The 22700-nt window shown below is 38.6% G+C and overlaps 1 protein-coding gene across 1 annotated transcript; it reads left to right on the top strand.

The window, feature by feature from the left end:
* The first annotated feature begins 18274 nt into the window (after nt 1-18274).
* On the top strand, nt 18275-19697 carry LOC147604449 (uncharacterized). The gene is made up of 3 exons (XM_086794730.1): nt 18275-18846; nt 18942-19091; nt 19173-19697. Exons 1-3 carry the CDS (start codon nt 18275-18277, stop codon nt 19294-19296), a joined length of 846 nt encoding a protein of 281 aa, XP_086650856.1. The 3' UTR covers nt 19297-19697.
* The last annotated feature ends 3003 nt before the right edge of the window (nt 19698-22700 follow it).

The raw sequence follows: 22700 nt of genomic DNA, 5'->3' as shown, positions 1-22700 counted from the left end.
CACTTTCTCTTTGCCTTTATGTGATGTACTAATCACATTTGTAGGACTGGTATTATGACGCAGACTGAACCACAAAGATGAGGACTCTCTTGGTCCACTCAAAGAGTGTGATTGCTGACTTGCATTCTGTGCAACCACATTTCCACTCACATCAGCCCCAATAGCTTCTTTTTCAATAGCATACCAGCTGCTCATCTCATCAAAAACAACATCCTTGCTTACCCTCAACTCACGTGTAGCAGGGTTATAACACCTATATCCCTTTTGTTCAAGGGAATACCCAATAAACACAGCTTAGTTCTGAGCTCATCTGGCACATGCACATATGCAATGCATCCAAAAACTTTCAGATGAGACAAATCAGGTTTTCTACCAGTAAACCTCTCCTCTGGAGTTACATCGTGTATGGCTACAGTTGGAGTCCTATTCATGATGTAAACTGCTGTAGATATAGCCTCAGCCCAATAGCTATGCGGCATATTCTTCTCTCCCATCAATGCTTGCACAATCTCAACAATGTGCCTGTTTTTTTGCTCAACAACTCCATTTTGTTGCAGAGTGTATCTGCATGCAAACTATCTCCGAATACCATTCTTCAAAAATTCAGAGAACTCATTGGAGAAGTACTCTCCCCCTCCATCTGACCTTAGGCACTTTACATATTTCCCTGTTTGCTTTTCAACCATAACTCTAAAATTCTGAAAATGAGTGAACACCTCACCCTTCTCCTTCATTAAGTATACCCACACTTTCCTTGTGTGGTCATCAATAAATGTCACATAATACTTGCAGCCTCCCATAGACATGGTCTTCGTAGGACCCCATACATCTGAATGCACAACATCTAGTGCATTTCTGCTCACATTTTTGTCACATGGAAATACATGCTTTGTTTGCTTTCCAAATTGGCATGCTTCACAGATTTTCTGCATACCTTCAACTTTAAACTTTGGCAGCCCTGTCACAATTCCTTTAGTCTACATATACTTCATTCTCTACACATTCACATGTCCAATTCTTTTATACCAAATGTCTGTGTCTGCAACAACAATTCGTGAACCATTTGCAAACATCGCAGCACTCAATTTAGGTATGTTTACATTCAATGTAAACATTCTGCCCACTCTGTTACCTTTTGTAACCAACCTACACTTGTCTTTAAAGTCTTCAATATAACAACATCAGGGTTAAACCAAACCTGCAAACCCTGCTCAATCATCTGGCCAACTGAAACCAGATTCTTTGTCATGTTCGGAACATGAAGTACATCTACAAGGTATTTCACTTTACCATCGTGCATAGACAATGGCACATCTCCAACATGGGCAATTGGATGAGCAGTGTCATGCCATGTTTCCACAAAACCTGGTCTTTCAAGGTTTTTCATCTCCTTGAACCACTCACCATGACTTGTCATGTGGTTCGAAGCACCTGAATCAATGTACCATACATCATCTTTATGTGCTGCTTCAACATTTTCAGACATGGCATTAACAACATGCTGCATAACAAACAACCTTTTATTATCCTCATTATTTTTGCTTGAGGATGCATAGTTATTTTGCTACAATTTTCCATTTTGCATGTCAGCCTGCTTCTTATAACAATCTGCCTGCACATGTCCAGGCTTACCACAATAAAAGCATCCACATGTATCATTATACTACCTTTGCTAATTTCCATGACCTCTTTGACTCCCCCTATCTCTAAATTGGCCTATTCCACTTGCGTGTTGTTGTTGTTGTGAACTTTGGGACTGTTGTTATTGCTGCTCTGCTAGCCATAATTTTAATTACCTGTTTGGCCGCATCCACCGCCTCCTCTACCTCATCCTCTTTCTCAACTTGTGTAGAAGGCTTGTTGCTTTGAGCTGTTTTTGTTTTGTGAAGACTGTTGGTCTTCACCCAAGCTCTTCTCTTCTATAATCAACATAGACACCAAATCAGTGAAATTGGGAATGTTTTCTCGAGTTTGAATAGACGTTTTGAACACCTTGTATTGTGGCCTGAGACCACGTAGACAGACTTCCACCTTATCATCATCATCTACTGAAACGCCAATAGATGCAAGGAATTTCACAATACCCTTGATCTTCAATGCATAGTCATTCACAGACATACTCTTTTTCTCCACAGTATGAAGTTCATTCTTCAACTGTATCTTTCGCGCCTTAGTATTCGTTTCATAGAGTTTTACCAAGGTGTCCCATGCCTCCTTGGGGGACTTGGCATCCTGTATGTGCCCACCAATCATAGTGTCATGTATATTGATAGAGAGCCAATACATAACTTTTCTGGATCCTTGGTTCCAATCCTTGAACTCTTTCACATCTGCAGCAGTTGGATTGATCTTTGGTGTCTTCGGTGCCTCTTTATGATCACCTTCTATGTAGTCCCAGTAACCCTTTCCCATCAGGAAATTTGTCCACCTGAACCTCCAAGCATGGAAGTTATTCTTATCAAGCTTCTTAGCAACAATTTGGTTTATGCCATCATTTGACATCTTGCCAAACACACAAATTTACCAGAAACATCACTCTGGTTTGTCTTGCACAAATTGTTGTATTTTCTGCAACGGTACTATACTACACTCAAATGTCACAACCATTCAGTGACCTCAATGTGCATACATACACCCAATGGCAACTGTTGACCTCCTTGATTCCACAATACCCTTGATCTTCGATGCATAGTCATTCATAGACATACTCTTTTTCTCCACAGTATGAAGTTCATTCTTCAATTGTATCTAACTCTCTCAAACTCTCTTACTCTCTCTAATTCTCTCTACTTCTGTTGAACTGGCTGACTCTCTCTCTCTCTCTCTCTCTCTCTCTCTCTCTCTCTCTAATACTCGCTCTCTTTCTAACTCTCTTTACCTTTTTCTAACACTCTCTTACTCTCTCTAACTCTATCTCTCTATCTTTGTCTTTATGTCTCTATCTCTCTTTACCTTTCTCTAACACTCACTCTCGCTAACTTTCTTTACCTCTCTCTCTTTGTCTCTCTCTATCTCTCTGTTTCTATCTATGTCTCTCTCTCCCCCTCACTAACACTAATAAATCACTCTCTCTATCTTTCTCTAACTCTCTCTCTAACCCTCTAACTCTCTCTCTCTCTAACTCTATAACATTCTCACTCTCAAACCCTCTCTTTCTAACTCTCCACCTTCTCACTCTCCACCAACTCTCATTCCCTCTCTAACTTATTGGCAAAAACTATCAGTGACTCCATATATTACTATTGCTCCGAACGAATGAATAAGTGAATAGATAACAGTGTGCTTTGCGCCTTAAGATGTTAATGTGTGTGGTACAAAACGACACATAAATTCAGTATGTCGGTTGAATTCTCAAGACTTATTCGACAGATAAATGGTAAATAACTAAAGATAAATCTATGGGTTAACACCTGGCACACCTGGCACACCTGGTGGATAGTCCTCCCCACACCACGGACAAAAGTCAAACCTACTTGATGTTGAGGATAAGTAAAAGTAAAATCGGATTCTGTTGCTTCTTCAAAGAAATCTTCTTGAAATCCTAATCTAGACATATCTAAAGGATTTCTAAAATCTATATCTATAATTTGGGTTGATGGATGTGCTTGCCTATAAGAATGAAATGCAGATTGTAAGTAATCTAAGAAAGAATCTTTCGGATTATCTGGATTATCATCTTCCTCTGCTTCTTTTTTTTGCTCTTCTGCTTCCGGTTGGTTACTCTGACCATATAGTTAGGTAATGGCACCTAGGCATTGTGCACGACCCGCACCTTTGGAAGATATCCCCTGTGCCTTCTATGCAGATTCTTTAAATTTTCTAGAGTATTCTGCACTTTGTCTTTGTTGTTGCTGATCATCCGGTGGTTGCGGCTCAGTAGCTACACAAGTTTATTGAAATGTGCCACTATTTTCTACACCATCCCCTGCCAATTTGAGGGTAGAGGTAAATCACAAGTTTGCAATGTTTCTGTTGCCTCCAGTATGCATATGGAGCCCTTCTATAACTCCTTTTCTAGCACCTATATGGACCTCTGGAGCTCCCCTATCTTTTCTTCACTTGCTTTTTCATATTCATTGTGCTCTCCCTGCAGTCTTTGAAGATTTAACCTATATTCTTCCATTCTTCTCACTGTACCCTTATTGCTTACAACATTCTCCTTCAATTTGTTTATTCTGGTTGAATCTTGAGCTACCAAATCTTCCAGTTGGGAATTATGCTCTTCCAATTGTTAATTCACTTTAACGCTTCAGCTTCATTCTTGAACTACTCCGTGTTGTGGTGAAATGCTCTGGCTTTTTCTTGAATTAAAATGTATTGCATTCTCAGTTGGGTTAATGCAGGATCTTCTGATGGACCAGCTTGGTCGCCTTTACCTTTTTTTGGGATTTCTCTTGAGTTGTCTGAGTGGTCTTCTGGCTGTTTGGTGAGTTTGTCTAGCTTGCCCGATAGGTCCCGCTCCTTGGGTTCCTTCAGCTCCTCTGTTGGCATGTCAATTGAACAATCTTCTTGAATTCCTCAATGTATCCCGTGTAGAGACTGTCCAAAAGCTCTTGAATGCGAGCTTCATATGTGTCGAGGATAGCTCATATACTTTGTGTCATACGGTGCATCCAGAGCACTGACTCTACTTTTTGCAGCACCTGTAGAGTTGCTCTATCTACCCTTGCCTGAGCTTCATGCTGCTCCATGGAAAACATATGCTAACTTAACAGATGGTAACTTTGAAGCTCAGCATTTGTACACTTCTTTTGTAGGGTCCTAATCTCCTGCTGCATCTGCACTTTTTTCTATTTGATTTGAGAGATCTCCCTAGCCTGCAAATCAATAATACTTCTAAAATGTGTTTGCTCCCCTTCCAAGAGTTGTACTCTCTTTTGATCTGTAAGTGTTTGTAGATCTTCCTTTGTTTTCTAGAGCTCTTCTTTGATGTCATCTACTCCTTGCTGAAGTGAAACATCTTTATCTACACATAGGGAAAGATATCATTACAACAAGTAGCCTAAACCTTTTTCGGATTGATATCATCTTTCTTTGCACATAGGGAAAGATATTTACAACTAGTCTGAACCTTTTTCGGATTGATACCATCTATTGTATCCAAAAAAGTGATTTGTGTAGAGCCCTGCTGTTGACCAGTTGGATCTGAAAGAGTGCCTCCTCCTGTATGCTACCACTCCTCCTGTGTTCTACTTCTCCTCCTGGTGTTTGATGAGGGGTGTTCGTGGATGATGAATCCTTCGATGTATAAGATGAGAGACTTGTTGAGTGTGTTATCCATCCTCCATGGATCACACACTTGATGTGTAGTTGGAGAACAGATGGGTGGAGATGATGTATTTTCTTTTTGAGAACCCTCAGTATCAAAATTTCCCACATGTGGAGTGGGTATATGATCACCTTTCACATGTATGTGTGATGATCATCAATCAAACTAAGGCCTCCATCTTGTATACCAGGTGATTGAAGATGAGTTGAGGTAGGTAAAATGGGTTCTTCATGAGAGACACCTATCTCTTCATGTAGAAGACATGTAGTCTCTCTCAATTGGACTAGATGTACTCAACTATTGCTGCGAGCAAAAGTAATAGCTCCACTGGCCATTCTCCAAGGTGGGCATCTTAATGTGCGTTGCAAGCTATAGGGTACACGATAATACAATGGAGGTATAGCCACGCCAGTAGCCGGGAAACTTAGTGTTATTTTTGTAGGAAACAAAAATCACCACCTGGCGGGTATTGGCTCGGTTATGGGCATGTGGCTATAGTCGCGGTTGGCCTGAAAAAAAGGGGGCTCCCTTGCTTGCTCTACAAAAAGTACAGTGCATGCAAGAAAGGGGAGCCTCCTATTTTTATCTTGTGCATGTGCAAGTGTGCAAGTGAAGGTGAAGACAACAAATGTGCAAGCCCCTCTCTTTATGTATGCATAGAGCATACATAGCAAGTGTGCAAGTAAAGGTGAAGACAACAAATGTTGAAGATCCCCTCTTTATGCATGCATAGCATTATGGATAAAAGCATGCATAAAATCATGTTGGACCCTCTCTTTATGTATGCAAAGAGCATGTATAGCATTATCCATAATAGCATTATGCCCCTTGTTTTCTTTCTTGTGCATGTATAAGTGAAGGTAAAGATAATTGAGAGATGAAAGACAACAAATCTTGCACAAGATTAAGGCCCGATATAGTTTTAATTACTTAATCATTGTGATGAAGAAATAAATCTCAGATTATGGCAACAAAAAGTAATCCCTTACTATATATAGGCAAAAAAACAGTAATCCCTTATAGGCGAAATAAAGTATAACAAAAAAAAGTCTAGAGAGTTAGCATTGTATCAAGGTCCTCATCATCTTTCTAAATACTCTTACACATTTGGATTGTTGTGGCCCCTTGTAGCTTGAGCCTCTACTCACACATTTCCATTGCTTTCTGGTTGCACTTGGGCATGGTTTGTAGTAAATAATCCTAAAATGTAACAAAATTAACACAAGTGAAATGCAGTGCAGAAAAAATAAATTTTAAGAGGTTACAAGTTTAGGAATGTACTTAGTTGCCATACTTGCCCTCCAGAAGTAATAATCCATCCTTCTTCTTACACCCTTTCAAAGAGAGCTTCCAAACCCCATTGTAACACAAACTCATATTCATCTTGCATAGGGGGACATCCATTGCTTCAAGATATAGGCATACAAATAAATAAACAATGATTTTTTTGTTATGAAAATGTAATATTTATTTCTTAAAAGATTAGATACAATTTAAGGTAATATATTTACAAAGTTTATTGGGATATCTATTCCTCTTTCACATGTAACATTGCACTACAAGTTTTTTGCCATCTACCCATGCATAAACATAAATACTTAAAACTCCTATGCATAAGAATGTGCATCATTGACTCTATGCATAAAGCCTATGAGTGATATGCATGGAGCATGCATAAAAGCATAGAGCATAGACTATGCATACTCTATGCATACATGCATAGAGCATAGAGTATAACTAACCCTAGACCCCATAACTTGCCCTTAAGCCTAGCACCCAAGCATACCAAAGCAGAGTCTAAACTCTAGGCATGCATAGAGCATAGAGCATAGAGTATGCATCCTCTATGCATGCCTTATGAACGTATGCATAGGGTATTCACGATCTATGCATATTGCTCATTGGCTAATTATGCAAAATGCCCTCTTTATGCATGCATATTGCCTTTTTATGCATGCATAGAACATAGAGCACACATTTTTCTTTCTACACACATAGAATATTGAAACATTGAGAATATAAAAGACATGCAAGAGGTTATTTATGCACCTTATTATATCCAGTACTTAATTTGTAAGTTTTATTGATAGCACAAGTGTCGAGAAAACTCTTCTTTATGGCTTTTTAAAATTTTATGGAAGACTCCCCTTTATAGACTCTGAAAACAGATATTTCCACAAAATATTTTGGCATACTCTATATTTTAGTTGATACTATTACCAATACAGAATAACTTTAGTGTTTAGCTAGATGTTCTCAACACTAGTTTGCAAATTAAGCCATAGAAGTGGTTTCAACTAGAAAAGATGGCTCAATGTGGGTTTGTAATCATTTAAGAATAGAAAGGCAAAATAAAAAAGGAATGAATTTTGTAACCATGAAGAAATATAGTGTTTTTTTTTGTATTCAATATTTTATTTCAACGAACGTCTTGTGTTGAGAGTATTCCTCTGGAAGGAATCCCATCAACATCTAGAACTCAGTGGGCGGCTTCTCCAAGAGGGTTTCGCTTGACCGAAAAAGTGCTACGAACAGTGATCTATAGGAAACGGCGAAGAAGAGAGGTGGAGGCTGCGAGGAAGCCCACTTTGTTGAAAAACAGGAGCTGACGTCTCAAGGTCCAACGTTTGAAGCTACCGTGAACGTGCAGTATACCAGGAAGCTTGATCTGTGCAAAACTTGTTGTAGTACAGTGGATGGTGGGTATAAATCCTACTCCCCACCACCACCACCTCCTCCTCCTCCTCCGCCTCCTGCTACTACTGCGCCTCCTGCTAGCATTACCACTCAGCTCAGTACAGACAATAATTATAGCTTTCCTTGCTCACCTGCCCCCCCCTGAGCTTCCACAACTTCAGAGCGTTCATCATACCATCCACGTCCAAGCATGTATCAACTCGAATAACTACACCTTCTCCTTTCCAAGCTATGGCGGTCGTTTCTGGACGAGTGAAGCTGATCATGTGCAAGAACATCTTGGTCCAGACCTAATCAACAGTACAAATGATTTTGTAGCTGAAGAAGCCATGTCTTGGCTGTCTGTGGATTCGCCTAGCCATGCTGCAAGTGAAGCTCCAAGTGCAGCTAATGATCAATACTCAATAGATGCAAATTATGCTTGCAGCAGTAGTCAATTCGGTTACCTTAATCTTGCAGAAACCTCAGGTGCAGTACCCTCGGTTGATTCTCGGAGTAGTGAGAGCATGAGTACTATCGAAACCACGGCCAGTGCTGCAAGTAACGCCAACACTAATCTCGGGGAGGATATTTAATTACGACGTTGTTTAATGCTTTATGCTCACGAGTTAATTACTTAACGGTTAATCATGCTAGAGTAGCATTCCGATCGTGTAGGCTTAGTTCTACGTTGCATAGGCACCATGTGGAGCCTCTTAATAGGCAGGCAATCTCCATAAGGGTCCCAAGCGAGCAGCTTGTCCTCAACGACGCAGTGCGGTGCAATGTTATCAAGCATGTAGAGCGGTGCTCTGAGAACCGGGACTTTGTCATCATGACTTACATCGGCAAACACAATCACCAAGTCGACCAACCTTAAATATCTCCTCTGCAGGAAATTACTTGGCATTCTAGTCTTTCTTTGCATGATAAGTAGTTGGCTCAAGTCACCGAAGACTCTTCTTATAGGGGTTGTGATATTGATATCAATGGCATGAAATTAAGAACCTTATATACTCTTATTATAGGGGTTGTGATTGATTGTTTTAAAGACAAGCTGATTTTGTGAAAAAGATAATTTCATATTGAGTATGTAAGTGTTGTGACTAGTTTTAAGTTTGCATGAATATTCGGTCAATATAGTGGCATAAGCTATCGGCTTCCTCTTCAAGCTTCTCTAGCGCTAATCTCTAGGACATCCACATACATATAAGATCTCATGACCAAACACTAGCTTGTCCGTTGGCACAGACACTTGTCCATTGTCTGTTGTTATCTAGCTCTAATCTCTAGGACATCCACATACATAAGATCTCATGACCAGACACAAGCTTGTCCGTTGGCAGCACAGACACTTGTCTATTGTACATGTAACAGGCTTCCAAGTTCTGCCATAATATAAAATATATATTCAACTACTCACCTGCTTGCTCTCTCTCCATATTTGCGTATTCTCAATTATGTTAAGGCTCCCTGGCTACTTCCATCCTGATTCCTACATTGTATCATCCCAAGTGCTTGTTGATGGCGGTAAGGTACCCCTTGCATTTCTTTGATGTCAGCTTCATTACTGGGGCATATATCCAAGGACATCATGCTCATGACTCCACCTTCTCGGGGTATTCACTTTAATAATATGTAAAATAGCACAAGGGTTCAACAAAAATTAAATTTTTGCTTCTTTAAAGATAAATTCATAGAAATATATCTATATAAAGATATTATTTAAAGGATTTGACTTATGAGCCTTCAATTTTTTGGACACTCAGGGAGTTTAAGTATAAATTTATAGAAATATATCTATATAAAGGTATTATTTAAAGGATTTAACTTATGAGCCTTCAATTTTCTAGACGCTCAGGGAGTTCACGTAGAAATATGTAAGTATAGTATGTGAGTTTAAATGAAGGGGTTATTTAATTCAAAACTTTAAGATAAATTTACAGAAACAAATTTGCACAAGAGGTTTTTTAAATCGATTTTGAAAAAAAAAACCGTAAGTCCATAAATAAAAAGGGATCATTTTATTCATGAAAATTTCATAGGTAAGGGGTTTTTTAAATATCTCTTGAACATACGTAATACAAAGGGTTTCTTAGTAGTGCACCCCTCCCTCTCTCAGGGTGTTCACTATATGTAAAGCCTCTATATTACGTGCGTTCAAGGCCTAATTTAAAAACCCCTTATCTGTAATTTTTTATGATTAAAACACACCCTTTGTCTATTCCATCTGTAAATACCCCCTTTAAATGGTATCCTTCTATATGTAAAAAATGTGTAAAAAAGGGAATTTAAAAACTTCTTCTGTTGAACCCACATGCTACGCTTACATATTTATGAGTGGCCTCCCCAAGACCCCTCCCTCCCTAATCTAGAGGTGGTACCAAGGTTCCCCATTTTTTTTTGTCCAAGAGAGAAGTGAACTCATCATCCATAGTGGCTCCTTTACCATTGATTGGCCTCCAAGCTTGCCAGAGCTTCAGTAACAGTGGGGCCTTTGAGCTCATTAGAGTCATGATCAAGGTTATAATTCATCAAAGTCTACAGACTCAGAGGCTTTCATTGAATCTGTAGTGGGTGATGAAGCACCCTTAACATTGGTGGCAAGGGTGCTTCCCAAAATGTCAGACATGCTTCTGAATATCGAGGTTACCATCTCGGGGTTTGAGGGGTGTTCGTGGCTGATGAAGCCCTTGATGTTTAAGATGAGAGACTTGTTGAATGTGTCATCCATCCCCCATGAATCACACACGTGATGTGCAGCTAGCAAATAGATGGGTGGAGATGATGTATTTCCTATTCGAGGGCCCTCGCTATAAAAATTTCCCACATGTGGAGTGGGTATATTATCACCTTCCACATGTATGCGATGACCATTAGTCAAACTAAGGACTGCATCTTGTATACCAGGTGACTAAAGTCGAGCCGAGGTGGGTAAAACGGGCTCTTCATGAGAGATACCTATCTCTTCATGTAGAAGACGTAGTCTCTCTTGATTGGACTAGATGTTCTCAACTGTTGCAAGCAAAGGTACCAACTCCACTGGCCATTCTCCAAGGAGAGAATATTAATGTGTGTTGCAAGCTATAGGGAACACTACATTACAATGGAGGTATAGCCATGCCAATAGTAGCCGGGAAAGTTAGTGTTATTTTTGTAGGCTTGAAAAATCGCTGCCTAGATACTAGCTCGGCTATTTGCCTAGTTATGGGCATGCAACTACATCTAGGCAACGGTAGGCCTCTTGCAAAAAAAAAAGGGGCTCCCCTTGCTTGCTTTGCAAAAACTGTAGTGCATGCAAGCAAGGGGAGCCTCCTGTTTTTAATCTTGTGCAAGTGAAGGTGAAGACAACAAATGTGCAGGCCCCTCTCTTTATGTATGCATAGCATTATGGATACAATCATGCCCCCTCTCTTTATGTATGCATAGAGAGAGCATACATAGCAAGTGTGCAAGTAAAGGTGAAGACAACAAATGTGCAAGGTCCCCTCTTTATGCATGCATAGAATTATGGATAAAAGCATTTTGGACCCTCTCTGTATGGATGTAGAGAACATGCATAGCATTATGCCCCTTGTTTTCTTGCTTATGTGCATGTATAAGTGAAGATAAAGATAATTATATTTGCACATATAAACATTGAGAGATGAAAGACAACAAATCTTGTATAAGAATGAGGCCCAATATATTTGTTTTTACTTAATCATCATGCCGAAGAAATAAATCTCAGATTATGGCAACAAAAAGAAATCCCTTATTATAGGCAAAAAAGAGTAATCCCTTATTATAGGCAAAATAAAGTATAACAAAATAAAAGTCTATAGAGTTAGCATTGTATCGAGGTCCTCATCATCTTTCTAAATACTCTCACACATTTAGATTATTGTTGTCCCTTGTAGCTTAAGTCTCTACTCTCACATTTCCATTGCTTTTCCCGTTGCACATGGGCACCATTTGTAGTAAAATAATCCTAAAACATAATAAAACTAACACAAGTGAAATGCATTTTAGAGAAAAAAAATTAAGAGGTTACAAGTTCAGGAATGTATTTAGTTGCCATACTTGGCTAGGTTTGTAGTAAAATAATCCTAAAACATAATAAAACTAACACAAGTGAAATGAATTTTACAGAAAAAAAATTAAGAGGTTACAAGTTCAGGAATGTATTTAGTTGCCATACTTGGCTCTTCAGAAATAATATTACATCCTTCTTCTTACACCCTTTTAAAGAGATCTTCCAAATCTTGTTATAACACAAATTAGATTCATCTTGCATAGGGAGATGGTCAACTACTTCAAGATTTAGGCATACAAATGAATAAACAATGATTTTGTGTTATGAAAATGTAATCTTTGTTTCTTAAAAGATTGAACACAATTTATTGGGATATCTATTCCTCCTTCACATATAATATAGCGCTACAAGTTGTTTGCCGTCTACCCGCCATACATAAGCATGAATACTTAAAAGTCCTATGGATAAGACTATGCATCATAGAGTATAAATACTCTATGCATAAATCCTATAAGCGATATGCATAGAGCATGCATAAAAGCATAGAGCATAGAGTATATATACATGAATAGAGCATAGAGTATAACTAACCCTAAACCCCATAACTAACCCTTAGGATTAGCACCCAAAGGTGCAAACAAGCAAAGTGTAAATTCTAGGCATGCATAGAGCATAGAGCGTAGAGCATAGAGTATGCATGCTCTATGCATGTCTTATGAATGTATGCATAGAGTATGCATGATCTATGAATATTTCTCATAGGCTTATGATAAATGCCCTCTTTATGCATGCATATTGCTCTCTTTATGCATGCATAGGGCATAGAGTATACATCATGCTTTGTACATGCATAGAGTATGCACGTTGTACTCTATGCTCTATGCATGCCTAGAGTATTCATGAAACATCAAGAATAGAGCATGAATAGAGCATTGATCAATAAGAATATTTCTCTCTTTATGCATGCATAGAGCATGGAGCATAGAGAATAGATTATGCATAGAGATTTTACACATGACTAACCGTAAACCCCAACACCCACTATTACAGGCGGATTGATTTTCTATGTTTTTTTTGACGGACTTGAACATGCGAAAAACCCTTGAAAGCGTTGATATGCACGTAAAAAAAGCATTGATATAGAACCATCGATATGCGCATCAATATACACGTCAATGTGCACGTTGATATTCCTGTCAAAAATAATAATTATTTTTTGACGTTGATTGGGACACCGATTTTGACGCTGATAATGTCACTTATTTTGATGATTACATCGACTGTTATATCGACGGATGCATGTTTTATTTTATTTTTTAAATAATGGTACACGAAGGTGTAGTCTTGCAGTTTGGTGTACCTGTATACTAGTTTTACAAATTACATCAAGGTGTAGTCTTGCAGTTTGGTGTACCTGTATACTAGTTTGGTGTACCTGTATACTAGTTTTACAAATTACATCCCTGTTCTTCCCTGTTCTTTACTAAAAGGTCATGAAACGATAACTTTTATCAAGTAACAACCGTTACATAGCTCATAATGAGGAGATAAAGGTTTATAAGAGGAAGTAATTGTTCCCTCATGAGACAGGCCAAGACACAAGGGAAAAAAGGAGTGCTGAAAAGGCAACAATGAAGTCTGACATGGTCTTGATGGCTGCCCAGAGGTTGATCTATAGGTTGATATTTTTTGTGAGTAGTGTTTTTAAATCAAATATCCTTTTTCATTCATATATTGCTTTTCACTATTTTCACATATTTCATGTGTTTAAAAGAAAGGGATCACTTGGGTGTCATGCTTATAAGAGCAAAGAAATTAATGGTTGGCTCTAGATAATGAGGCTCTATTGGAAATAACCCAAACATAAAGCCCAAGTTCAAAGCTTATTATCCACGTAACTACACATTGTAAAAGGCACAAGAATCTAGTCAAAGAGGTGAAAAGAGGGCACCCTCCTCTGTTGGAAATAACCCAAACATAAAGCCAATATTAAAGCCCAAGGTTCAAAGTTTATTATCCATGTAATTACAGCATTGTAAAAGGCACAAGAATCTAGTCAAAGAGATGAAAATGTAGGCAAGGGTCAAATCTCCTTTCTGAAATGACATGGGCCAATATTTTTAAATAAAAAAGTGCAGCTCGGCCAAAAAAAAACCTAAATTTTTTTAAAATTTTGGTTTTCCCTCCAAAAAGATGTTTTTACCTCAAAAAAAGCTACCCAATTATATTATATGATGGGAAACCCATTTTTCAAGCTCATTTCAGCTCTCTAAGCTCTTAATCTCTTTCTAATCCTCTTCCACAAGCTTCTTTAATCTTCTATTATTGCATAATCATCTCTAAAGCTACTTTACCCTCCCTAATCTCATCTTGCTCTCTCTTGTTCACCCATACCAAACTTTAATCTTTTATTTCTTCATAATCTTCTATTTCTTTAATCATTTCTTAAGTTGTTGTGCCCTCTCTTTTCCTCACTCTTCTTCACCCATACATCTCATTATGCCTACCTCTAGGAAGAAACCAAGTGATTCCATCTTTGAATACCTTCTCTACAACACCACAAATGATAAAGGTGAGTGGATTGGGCATCCATTTAGGGTGAAAGATTGGGTTTATATGCAACCAAGTGCCACAGGTTCACATCCATTTCTTAACCGTGGTGTTTTGGAACACCATTGGAAGGGAAGGATTCTTCATTTCAAGGATAAGAATGGAGAAATCAATGCAATAATACAACATGTCTACATGGCTGTAGACTTGTATCTTCCTCCTTCCATGGAGAGGAATAGGATCCCTTGCAATTGTAAGAGACTGTCCAAAGCTCCTTGAACAATATTCTTGAATTCTTGAAGGTATCCCGTGTAGAGACTGTTCAAAGCTCTTGAATGCAAGCTTCATATGTGTCATCTTCACTCGTGGATAGCTCATACACTTTGTGTCATCCGGTGCATCCAGACGCTGACTCTACTTTGCAGCACCTATAGAGTTGCTCTATTTGCCCTTGCCTGAGCTTCATGCTACTCCATGGCAAACATATGCTAACTTACCAGATGGTCACTTTGAAGCTCAACATCTGTACACTTCTTTTGCAGGGTCCTAATCTCGTGTTGCATCTGCACTTTTTCCTATTTGATTTGAGAGAGCTCCCTAGCCTGCAAATCAATATTACTTATAAAATGTACGTGTTTTCTCCCCTTCCAAGAGTTGTACTCTCTTTTGATCTGTAAGCATTTGTAGATCTTCCTTTGTTTTGTGGAGCTCTTCTTTGATGTCATCTACTCCTTGCTGAAGTGAAACATCTTTATCTACACATAGGGAAAGATATCATTTTAAAACAAGTAGCTTGAACCTTTCCGGATTGATATCATCTTTATTTGCACATAGGGAAAGATATTTACTACTAGCCTAAACCTTTTCCGGATTGGTACCATCTATTGTATCCAAAAAATTGATTTGTGTAGAGCCCTGCTGTTGACTAGTTGGATCCAAAAGAGTGCCTCCTCCTATATGCTACTGCTCCTCGTGTGTTCTACTTCTCCTCCTCGTGTTTGAGGGGTGTTTCTGGATGATGAATCCTTCGATGTATAAGATAAGAAACTTGTTGAGTGTGTTACCCATCCTCCATGGATCACACACATGATGCGTAGCTGGAGAACAAATGGGTGGAGATGATGTATTTTCTTTTTGAGAACCCTCAGTATCAAAATCTCCCACATGTGGAGTGGGTATATTATCACCTTTCAAATGTATGTGATGACCATCAATCAAACTAAGGCCTCCATCTTGTATACCAGGTGATTGAAGATGAGTTGAGGTAGGTAAAACGAGTTCTTCATGAGAGACACCTATCTCTTCATGTAGAAGACATGTAGTCTGGACAAGATGTACTCAACTGTTGCTGCGAGCAAAAGTAATAGCTCCACTGGCAAGGTGGGCATCTTAATGCGCGTTGCAAGCTATAGGGTACACGATAATACAATGGAGGTATAGCCACGCCAGTAGCTGGGAAACTTAGTGTTATTTTTGTAGAGGCAACAAAAATCACCACTTGGCTACTAGCTCGACTATTGGCTCGGTTATGGGCATGTGGCTACACCCGGGCCACGGTAGGCCTGAAACAAAAAAAGGGGGCTCCCCTTGCTTGCTCTACCAAAACTGCAATGCATGCAAGAAAGGGGAGCCTCCTATTTTTATCTTGTGCATGTGCAAGCGTGCAAGTGAAGGTGAAGACAACAAATGTGCAAGCCCCTCTCTTTATGTATGCATAGAGTATACATAGCAAGTGTGCAAGTAAAGGTGAAGACAACAAATGTGCAAGATCCCCTCTTTATGCATGCATAGCATTATGGATAAAAGCATGCATAAAATTATGTTGGACCCTCTCTTTATGTATGCAGAGAGCATGTATAGCATTATGGCAACAAAAAGACCCTCTCCTTACTTAATCATCGTGATGAAGAAATAAATCTAAGATTATGGCAACAAAAAGTAATCCCTTACTATATATAGGCAAAAAAACAGTAATCCCTTATAGGCGAAATAAAGTATAACAAAAAAAAGTCTAGAGAGTTAGCATTGTATCAAGGTCCTCATCATCTTTCTAAATACTCTTACACATTTGGATTGTTGTCGCCCCTTGTAGCTTGAGCCTCTACTCATACATTTCCATTGCTTTCTGGTTGCACTTGGGCATGGTTTGTAGTAAAATAATCCTAAAATGTAACAAAATTAACACAAGTGAAATGCAGTTCAGAAAATATAAATTTTAAGAGGTTACAAGTTTAGGAATGTACTTAGTTGCCATACTTGCCCTCCAGAAGTAATATACCATCCTTCTTCTTACACCCTTTCAAAGAGAGCTTCCAAACCCCATTGTAACACAAAATCATATTCATCTTGCATAGGGGGACAGTCCATTGCTTCAAGATTTAGGCATACAAATAAATAAACAATGATTTTTTTGTTATGAAAATGTAATCTTCATTTCTTAAAACATTAGATACAATTTAAGGTAATATACTTACAAAGTTTATTGGGATATCTATTCCTCCTTCACAGGTAACATTGCGCTACAAGTTTTCTGCCATCTACCCATGCATAAACATAAATACTTAAAACTCCTATGCATAAGACTATGCATCATAGACTCTATGCATAAAGCCTATGAGCGATATACATGGAGCATGCATAAAATCATAGAGCATAGACTATGCATACTCTATGCATACTCTATGCATACATGCATAGAGTATAGAGCATAACTAACCCTAGACCCCATAACTAGTCCTTAAGCCTAGCACCCAAGCGTACCAAAGCAAAGCCTAAACTCTAGGCATGCATCGAGCATAGAGCATAGAGTATGCATGCTCTATGCATGCCTTATGAATGTATGCATAGGGTATTCATGGTCTATGCATATTGCTCATAGGCTTATGCAAAATGCCCTCTTTATGCATGCAAATTGCCTCTTTATGCATGCATAGAACATAGAGCACATATTTTTCTTTCTACACACATAGAATATGCATGCTATGCTCTACGCTCTATGCTCTATGCTTTATGCATGCCTAGAGTATTCATGAAACATTGAGAATATAAAAGACATGCAGGAGGTTAATTATGCACCTTATTATATCCAGTTAATTTGTAAGTTTTATTGAAAGCACAAGTGTAGAGAAAACTCTTTTTAATAGCTTTTTAAAATTTTATGGAAGACTCCCCTTTATAGGCTCTGAAAACAGATATTTCAACAAAATATTTTGGCATACTCTATATTTTAGTTGATACTATTACCAATACAGAATAACTTCAGTGTTTAGCTAGATGTTCTCAACACTAGTTTGCAAATTAAGCCATAAAAGTGGTTTCAGCTAGAAAAGATGGCTCTATGTGGGTTTGTAATCATTTAAGAATAGAAAGGCAAAATAAAAAAGGAATGAATTTTGTAACCATGAAGAAATATAGTGTTTTTTTTTGTATTTAATATTTTATTTCAACGAACGTCTTGTGTTGAGAGTATTCCTCTGGAAGGAAACCCATCAACATCTAGAATTCAGTGGGCGGCTTCTCCAAGAGGGTTTCGCTTGACCGAGGTCCATAGGAAAGGCCGAAGAAGACAGGTGGAGGCTGCGAGGAAGCCCACTTTGCTGAAAAACAGGAGCTGACGTCTCAAGGTCCAACGTTTGAAGCTACCATGCACGTGCAGTATACCAGGAAGCTTGATCTGTGCAAAACTTGTTGTAGTACAGTGGACGGTGGGAATAAATCCTAAACCCGTCTCCCTTCTCTTGTACAGCCTTCGTTAATTCTTTCTTATGGATCCCAATTGCCCTGATTACTACTCCCCACCACTACCACCACCTCCTCCTCCTCCTCCGGCTCCTGCTACTACTGCTCCTCCTGCTAGCATTACCACTCAGCTCAGTACAGACAATAATTATAGCTTTCCTTGCTCACCTGCCCCCCCTGAGCTTCCACAACTTCAGAGCGTTCATCATACCTTCCACGTCCAAGAATGTATCAACTCGAATAACTACACCTTCTCCTTTCCAAGCTATGGCGGTCGTTTCTGGACGAGTGAAGCTGATCATGTGCAAGAACATCTTGATCCAGACCTAATCAACAGTACAAATGATTTTGTAGCTGAAGAAGCCATGTCTTGGCTGTCTGTGGATTCGCCTAGCCATGCTGCAAGTGAAGCTCCGAGTGCAGCTAATGATCAATACTCAGTAGATGCAAATTATGCTTGCAGCAGTAGTCAATTCGGTTACCTTAATCTTGCAGAAACCTCAGGTGCAGTACCCTCGGTTGATTCTCGGAGTAGTGAGAGCATGAGTACTATCGAAACCACGGCCAGTGCTGCAAGTAACGCCAACACTAATCTCGGGTAGGATATTTAATTACGACGTTGTTTAATGCTTTATGCTCACGAGTTAATTACTTAACGGTTAATCATGCTAGAGTAGCATTCCGATCGTGTAGGCTTAGTTCTACGTTGCATAGGCACCATGTGGAGCCTCTTAATAGGCAGGCAATCTCCATAAGGGTCCTAAGCGAGCAGCTTGTCCTCAACGACGGATACTTGTGGCGCAAATATGGCGAGAAACGCATCAAGAACAAAGTGTTTAGAAGGTGATTAATTATTTATATCTATGTACAAACCCTACTTTAATGCATGCCGGCATTTTCTGATTAAGTTGGTGTAATGCGCAGGAGCTACTTCAAATGTGCTGAAATCGGCTGCAATGTTATCAAGCGTGTAGAGCGGTGCTCTGAGAACCGGGACTTTGTCATCATGACTTACATCGGCAAACACAATCACCAAGTCCAACCTTAAATATCTCCTCTGCAGGAAATTACTTGGCATTCTAGTCTTTCTTTGCATGATAAGTAGCTGGCTCAAGTCACCGTAATGGCATGAAATTAAGAACCTGATATACTCTTCTTATAGGGGTTGTGATATTGATATCAATGGCATGAAATTAAGAACCTTATATACTCTTATTATAGGGGTTGTGATATCAATATAGTGGCATAAGTTATCGGCTTCCTCTTCAAGCTTATCTAGCTCTAATCTCTAGGACATCCATCTCATGACCAAACACTGGCTTCTCCGTTGGCACAGACACTTGTCTGTTGTCTGTTGTTATCTAGCTCTAATCTCTAGGACATCCACATACATAAGATCTCATGACCAGACACTAGCTTGTCCGTTGGCACAGACACTTGTCTGTTGTACATGTAACAGCTTCCAAGTTCCGCCACAATATAAAATATATGTTCAGCTACTCACTTGCTTGCTCTCTCTCCATATCTGCGTATTCTCTATGCCTTGTTTCAATTATCTTAAGGCCTCCTGGCTACTCCCATCCCAAGTGCTTGATGGCGGTAAGGTACCCCTTGCATTTCTTTGATGTCAGCTTCATTATTGGGGCATATATCCAAGGACATCATGCTCATGACTCCACCTTCTCGGGGGATTCACTTTCAGAGTATGTAAAATAGCACAAGGGTTCAACAAAAATTAAAATTTTGCTTCTTTAATGATAAATTTATAGAAATATATCTATATAAAGATATTATTTAAAGGATTTAAATAATATCTATATAAAGATATTATTTAAAGGATTCAACTTATGAGCCTTCAATTTTTTGGACGCTCACGGAGTTCACCTATAAATTTATAGAAATATATCTATATAAAGGTATTATTTAAAGGATTTAACTTATGAGCCTTCAATTTTCTGGACGCTCAGGGAGTTCACCTAGAAATATATAAGTATAGTATGTGAGTTCAAATGAAGGGGTTATTTAATTCAAAACTTTAAGATAAATTTACATAAATAAATTTGCACAAGGGGTTTTTTTAAACCGATTTTGAAAAAAAAAACCATAAGTCCATAAATAAAAAGGGATCATTTTATTCATGAAAATTTCATAGGTAAGGGGTTTTTTAATATCTCTTGAACACACATAATACAAAGGGTTTCTTAGTAGTGCAGCCCTCCCTCAGGGAGTTCACTATATGTAAACCCTCTATATTACATGCGTTCAAGGCCTAATTTAAAAACCCCTTATCTGTAATTTTTTCATGATTAAAACACACCCTTTGTCTATTCCATATGTAAATACCCCCTTTAAATGGTATGAAGAACCCTTAACATTGGTGGCAAGGGTGCTTCGCAAAATGTCAGACACACCCTTTGTCTATTCCATCTGTAAATACCCCCTTTAAATGGTATGAAGCACCCTTAACATTGGTGGCAAGTGTGCTTCGCAAAATGTCAGACATGCTTCTGAATCGGGGTTACCATCTCGGGGTTTGAGGGGTGTTCGTGGGGCTGATGAAGCCTTTGATGTTTAAGATGAGAGACTTGTTGAATGTGTCATCTGTCCCCCATGGATCACACACGTGATGTGCAGTTAGAGAATAGATGGGCAGAGATGATGTATTTCCTTTTCGAGGACCCTCGCTATCAAAATTTTCCACATGTAGAGTGGGTATATTATCACCTTCCACATGTATGCAGCAATGACCATTAGTCAAACTAAGGACCCCATCTTGTATACCAGGTGACTAAAGTCGAGGTGGGTAAAACGGGCTCTTCATGAGAGATACCTATCTCTTCATGTAGAAGACATGTAGTCTCTCTTGATTGGACTAGATGTTCTTGACTGTTGCAAGCAAAGGTACCAACTCCACTGGCCATTCTCCAAGGAGACAATATCAATGTTTGTTGCAAGCTACAGGGAACACTACAACACAATGGAGGTATAGCCACACCAGTAGCCGGGAAACTTAGTGTTATTTTTGTAGGCTTCGAAAATCGCACCCAGATACTAGCTCGGCTATTTGCCTGGTTATGGGCATGCAACTACAATAGGCCTCTTGTAACAAAAAAAGGAGGCTCCCCTTGCTTGCTTTGCAAAAACTGTAGTGCATGCAAGCAAGGGGAGCCTCCTTTTTTTAATCTTGTGCAGGTGCAAGTGTGCAAGTGAAGGTGAAGACAACAAATGTGTAAGCCCCTCTCTTTATGTATGCATAGCATTATGGATAAAATCATGCCCCCTCTCTTTATGTATGCATAGAGAGAGCATGCATAGCAAGTGTGCAAGTAAAGGTGAAGACAACAAATGTGCAAGGTCCCCTCTTTATGCATGCATAGAATTATGGATAAAAGCATGTTGGACCCTCTCTGTATGCATGCAGAGAGCATGCATAGCATTATGCCTCTTGTTTTCTTGCTTATGCATGTATAAGTGAAGATAAAGACAATTATATTTGCACATATAAACATTGAGAGATGAAAGACCACAAATATTGTACAAGAATGAGGCCCAATATAGTTGTTTTTACTTAATCATCATGCCAAAGAAATAAATCTCAGATTATGGCAACAAAAAAAAATTCCTTGTTATAGGCAAAATAAAGAATAACAAAACAAAAGTCTATAGAGTTAGTGTTGTATCGAGGTCCTCATCATCTTTCTAAATACTCTCACACATTTAGATTATTGTCGTCCCTTGTAGCTTAAGTCTCTACTCTCACATTTCCATTGCTTTCCCGTTGCACATCGGCACCGTTTGTAGTAAAATAATCCTAAAACATAATAAAACTAACACAAGTGAAATGTATTTTAGAGAAAGAAAATTAAGAGGTTACAAGTTCAAGAATGTATTTAGTTGCCATACTTGGCTCCGTTTGTAGTAAAATAATCCTAAAACATAATAAAACTAACACAAGTGAATGCATTTTAGGGAAAAAAATTAAGAGGTTACAAGTTCAGGAATGTATTTAGTTGCCATACTTGGCTCTTCAGAAATAATAATACATCCTTCTTCTTACACCCTTTTAAAGAGGGCTTCCAAATCCCGTTGTAACACAAATCAGATTCACCTTGCATAGGGAGATGGTCAACTACTTCAAGATTTAGGCATACAAATAAATAAACAATGATTTTGTGTTATGAAAATGTAATCTTTATTTCTTAAAAGATTGAACACAATTTATAGGGATATCTATTCCTTATTCACATGTAATATTGCGCTACAAGTTGTTTGCCATCTACCCATACATAAGCATAAATACTTAAAAATCCTATGCATAAGACTATGCATTATAGAGTCTATGCATACTCTATGCATAAATCCTATAAGCGATATGCATAGAGCATGCATAAAAGCATAGAGCATAGAGTATGCATACATGAATAGAGTATGCATACATGAATAGAGCATAGA

This window comes from Cibotium barometz, chromosome 61 (assembly GCF_041138505.1).
Source record: "Cibotium barometz isolate CiBa-2024 chromosome 61, ASM4113850v1, whole genome shotgun sequence".
Taxonomy (NCBI): Eukaryota; Viridiplantae; Streptophyta; class Polypodiopsida; order Cyatheales; family Cibotiaceae; genus Cibotium; species Cibotium barometz.
This window is presented reverse-complemented; position numbering and strand designations above follow the sequence as displayed.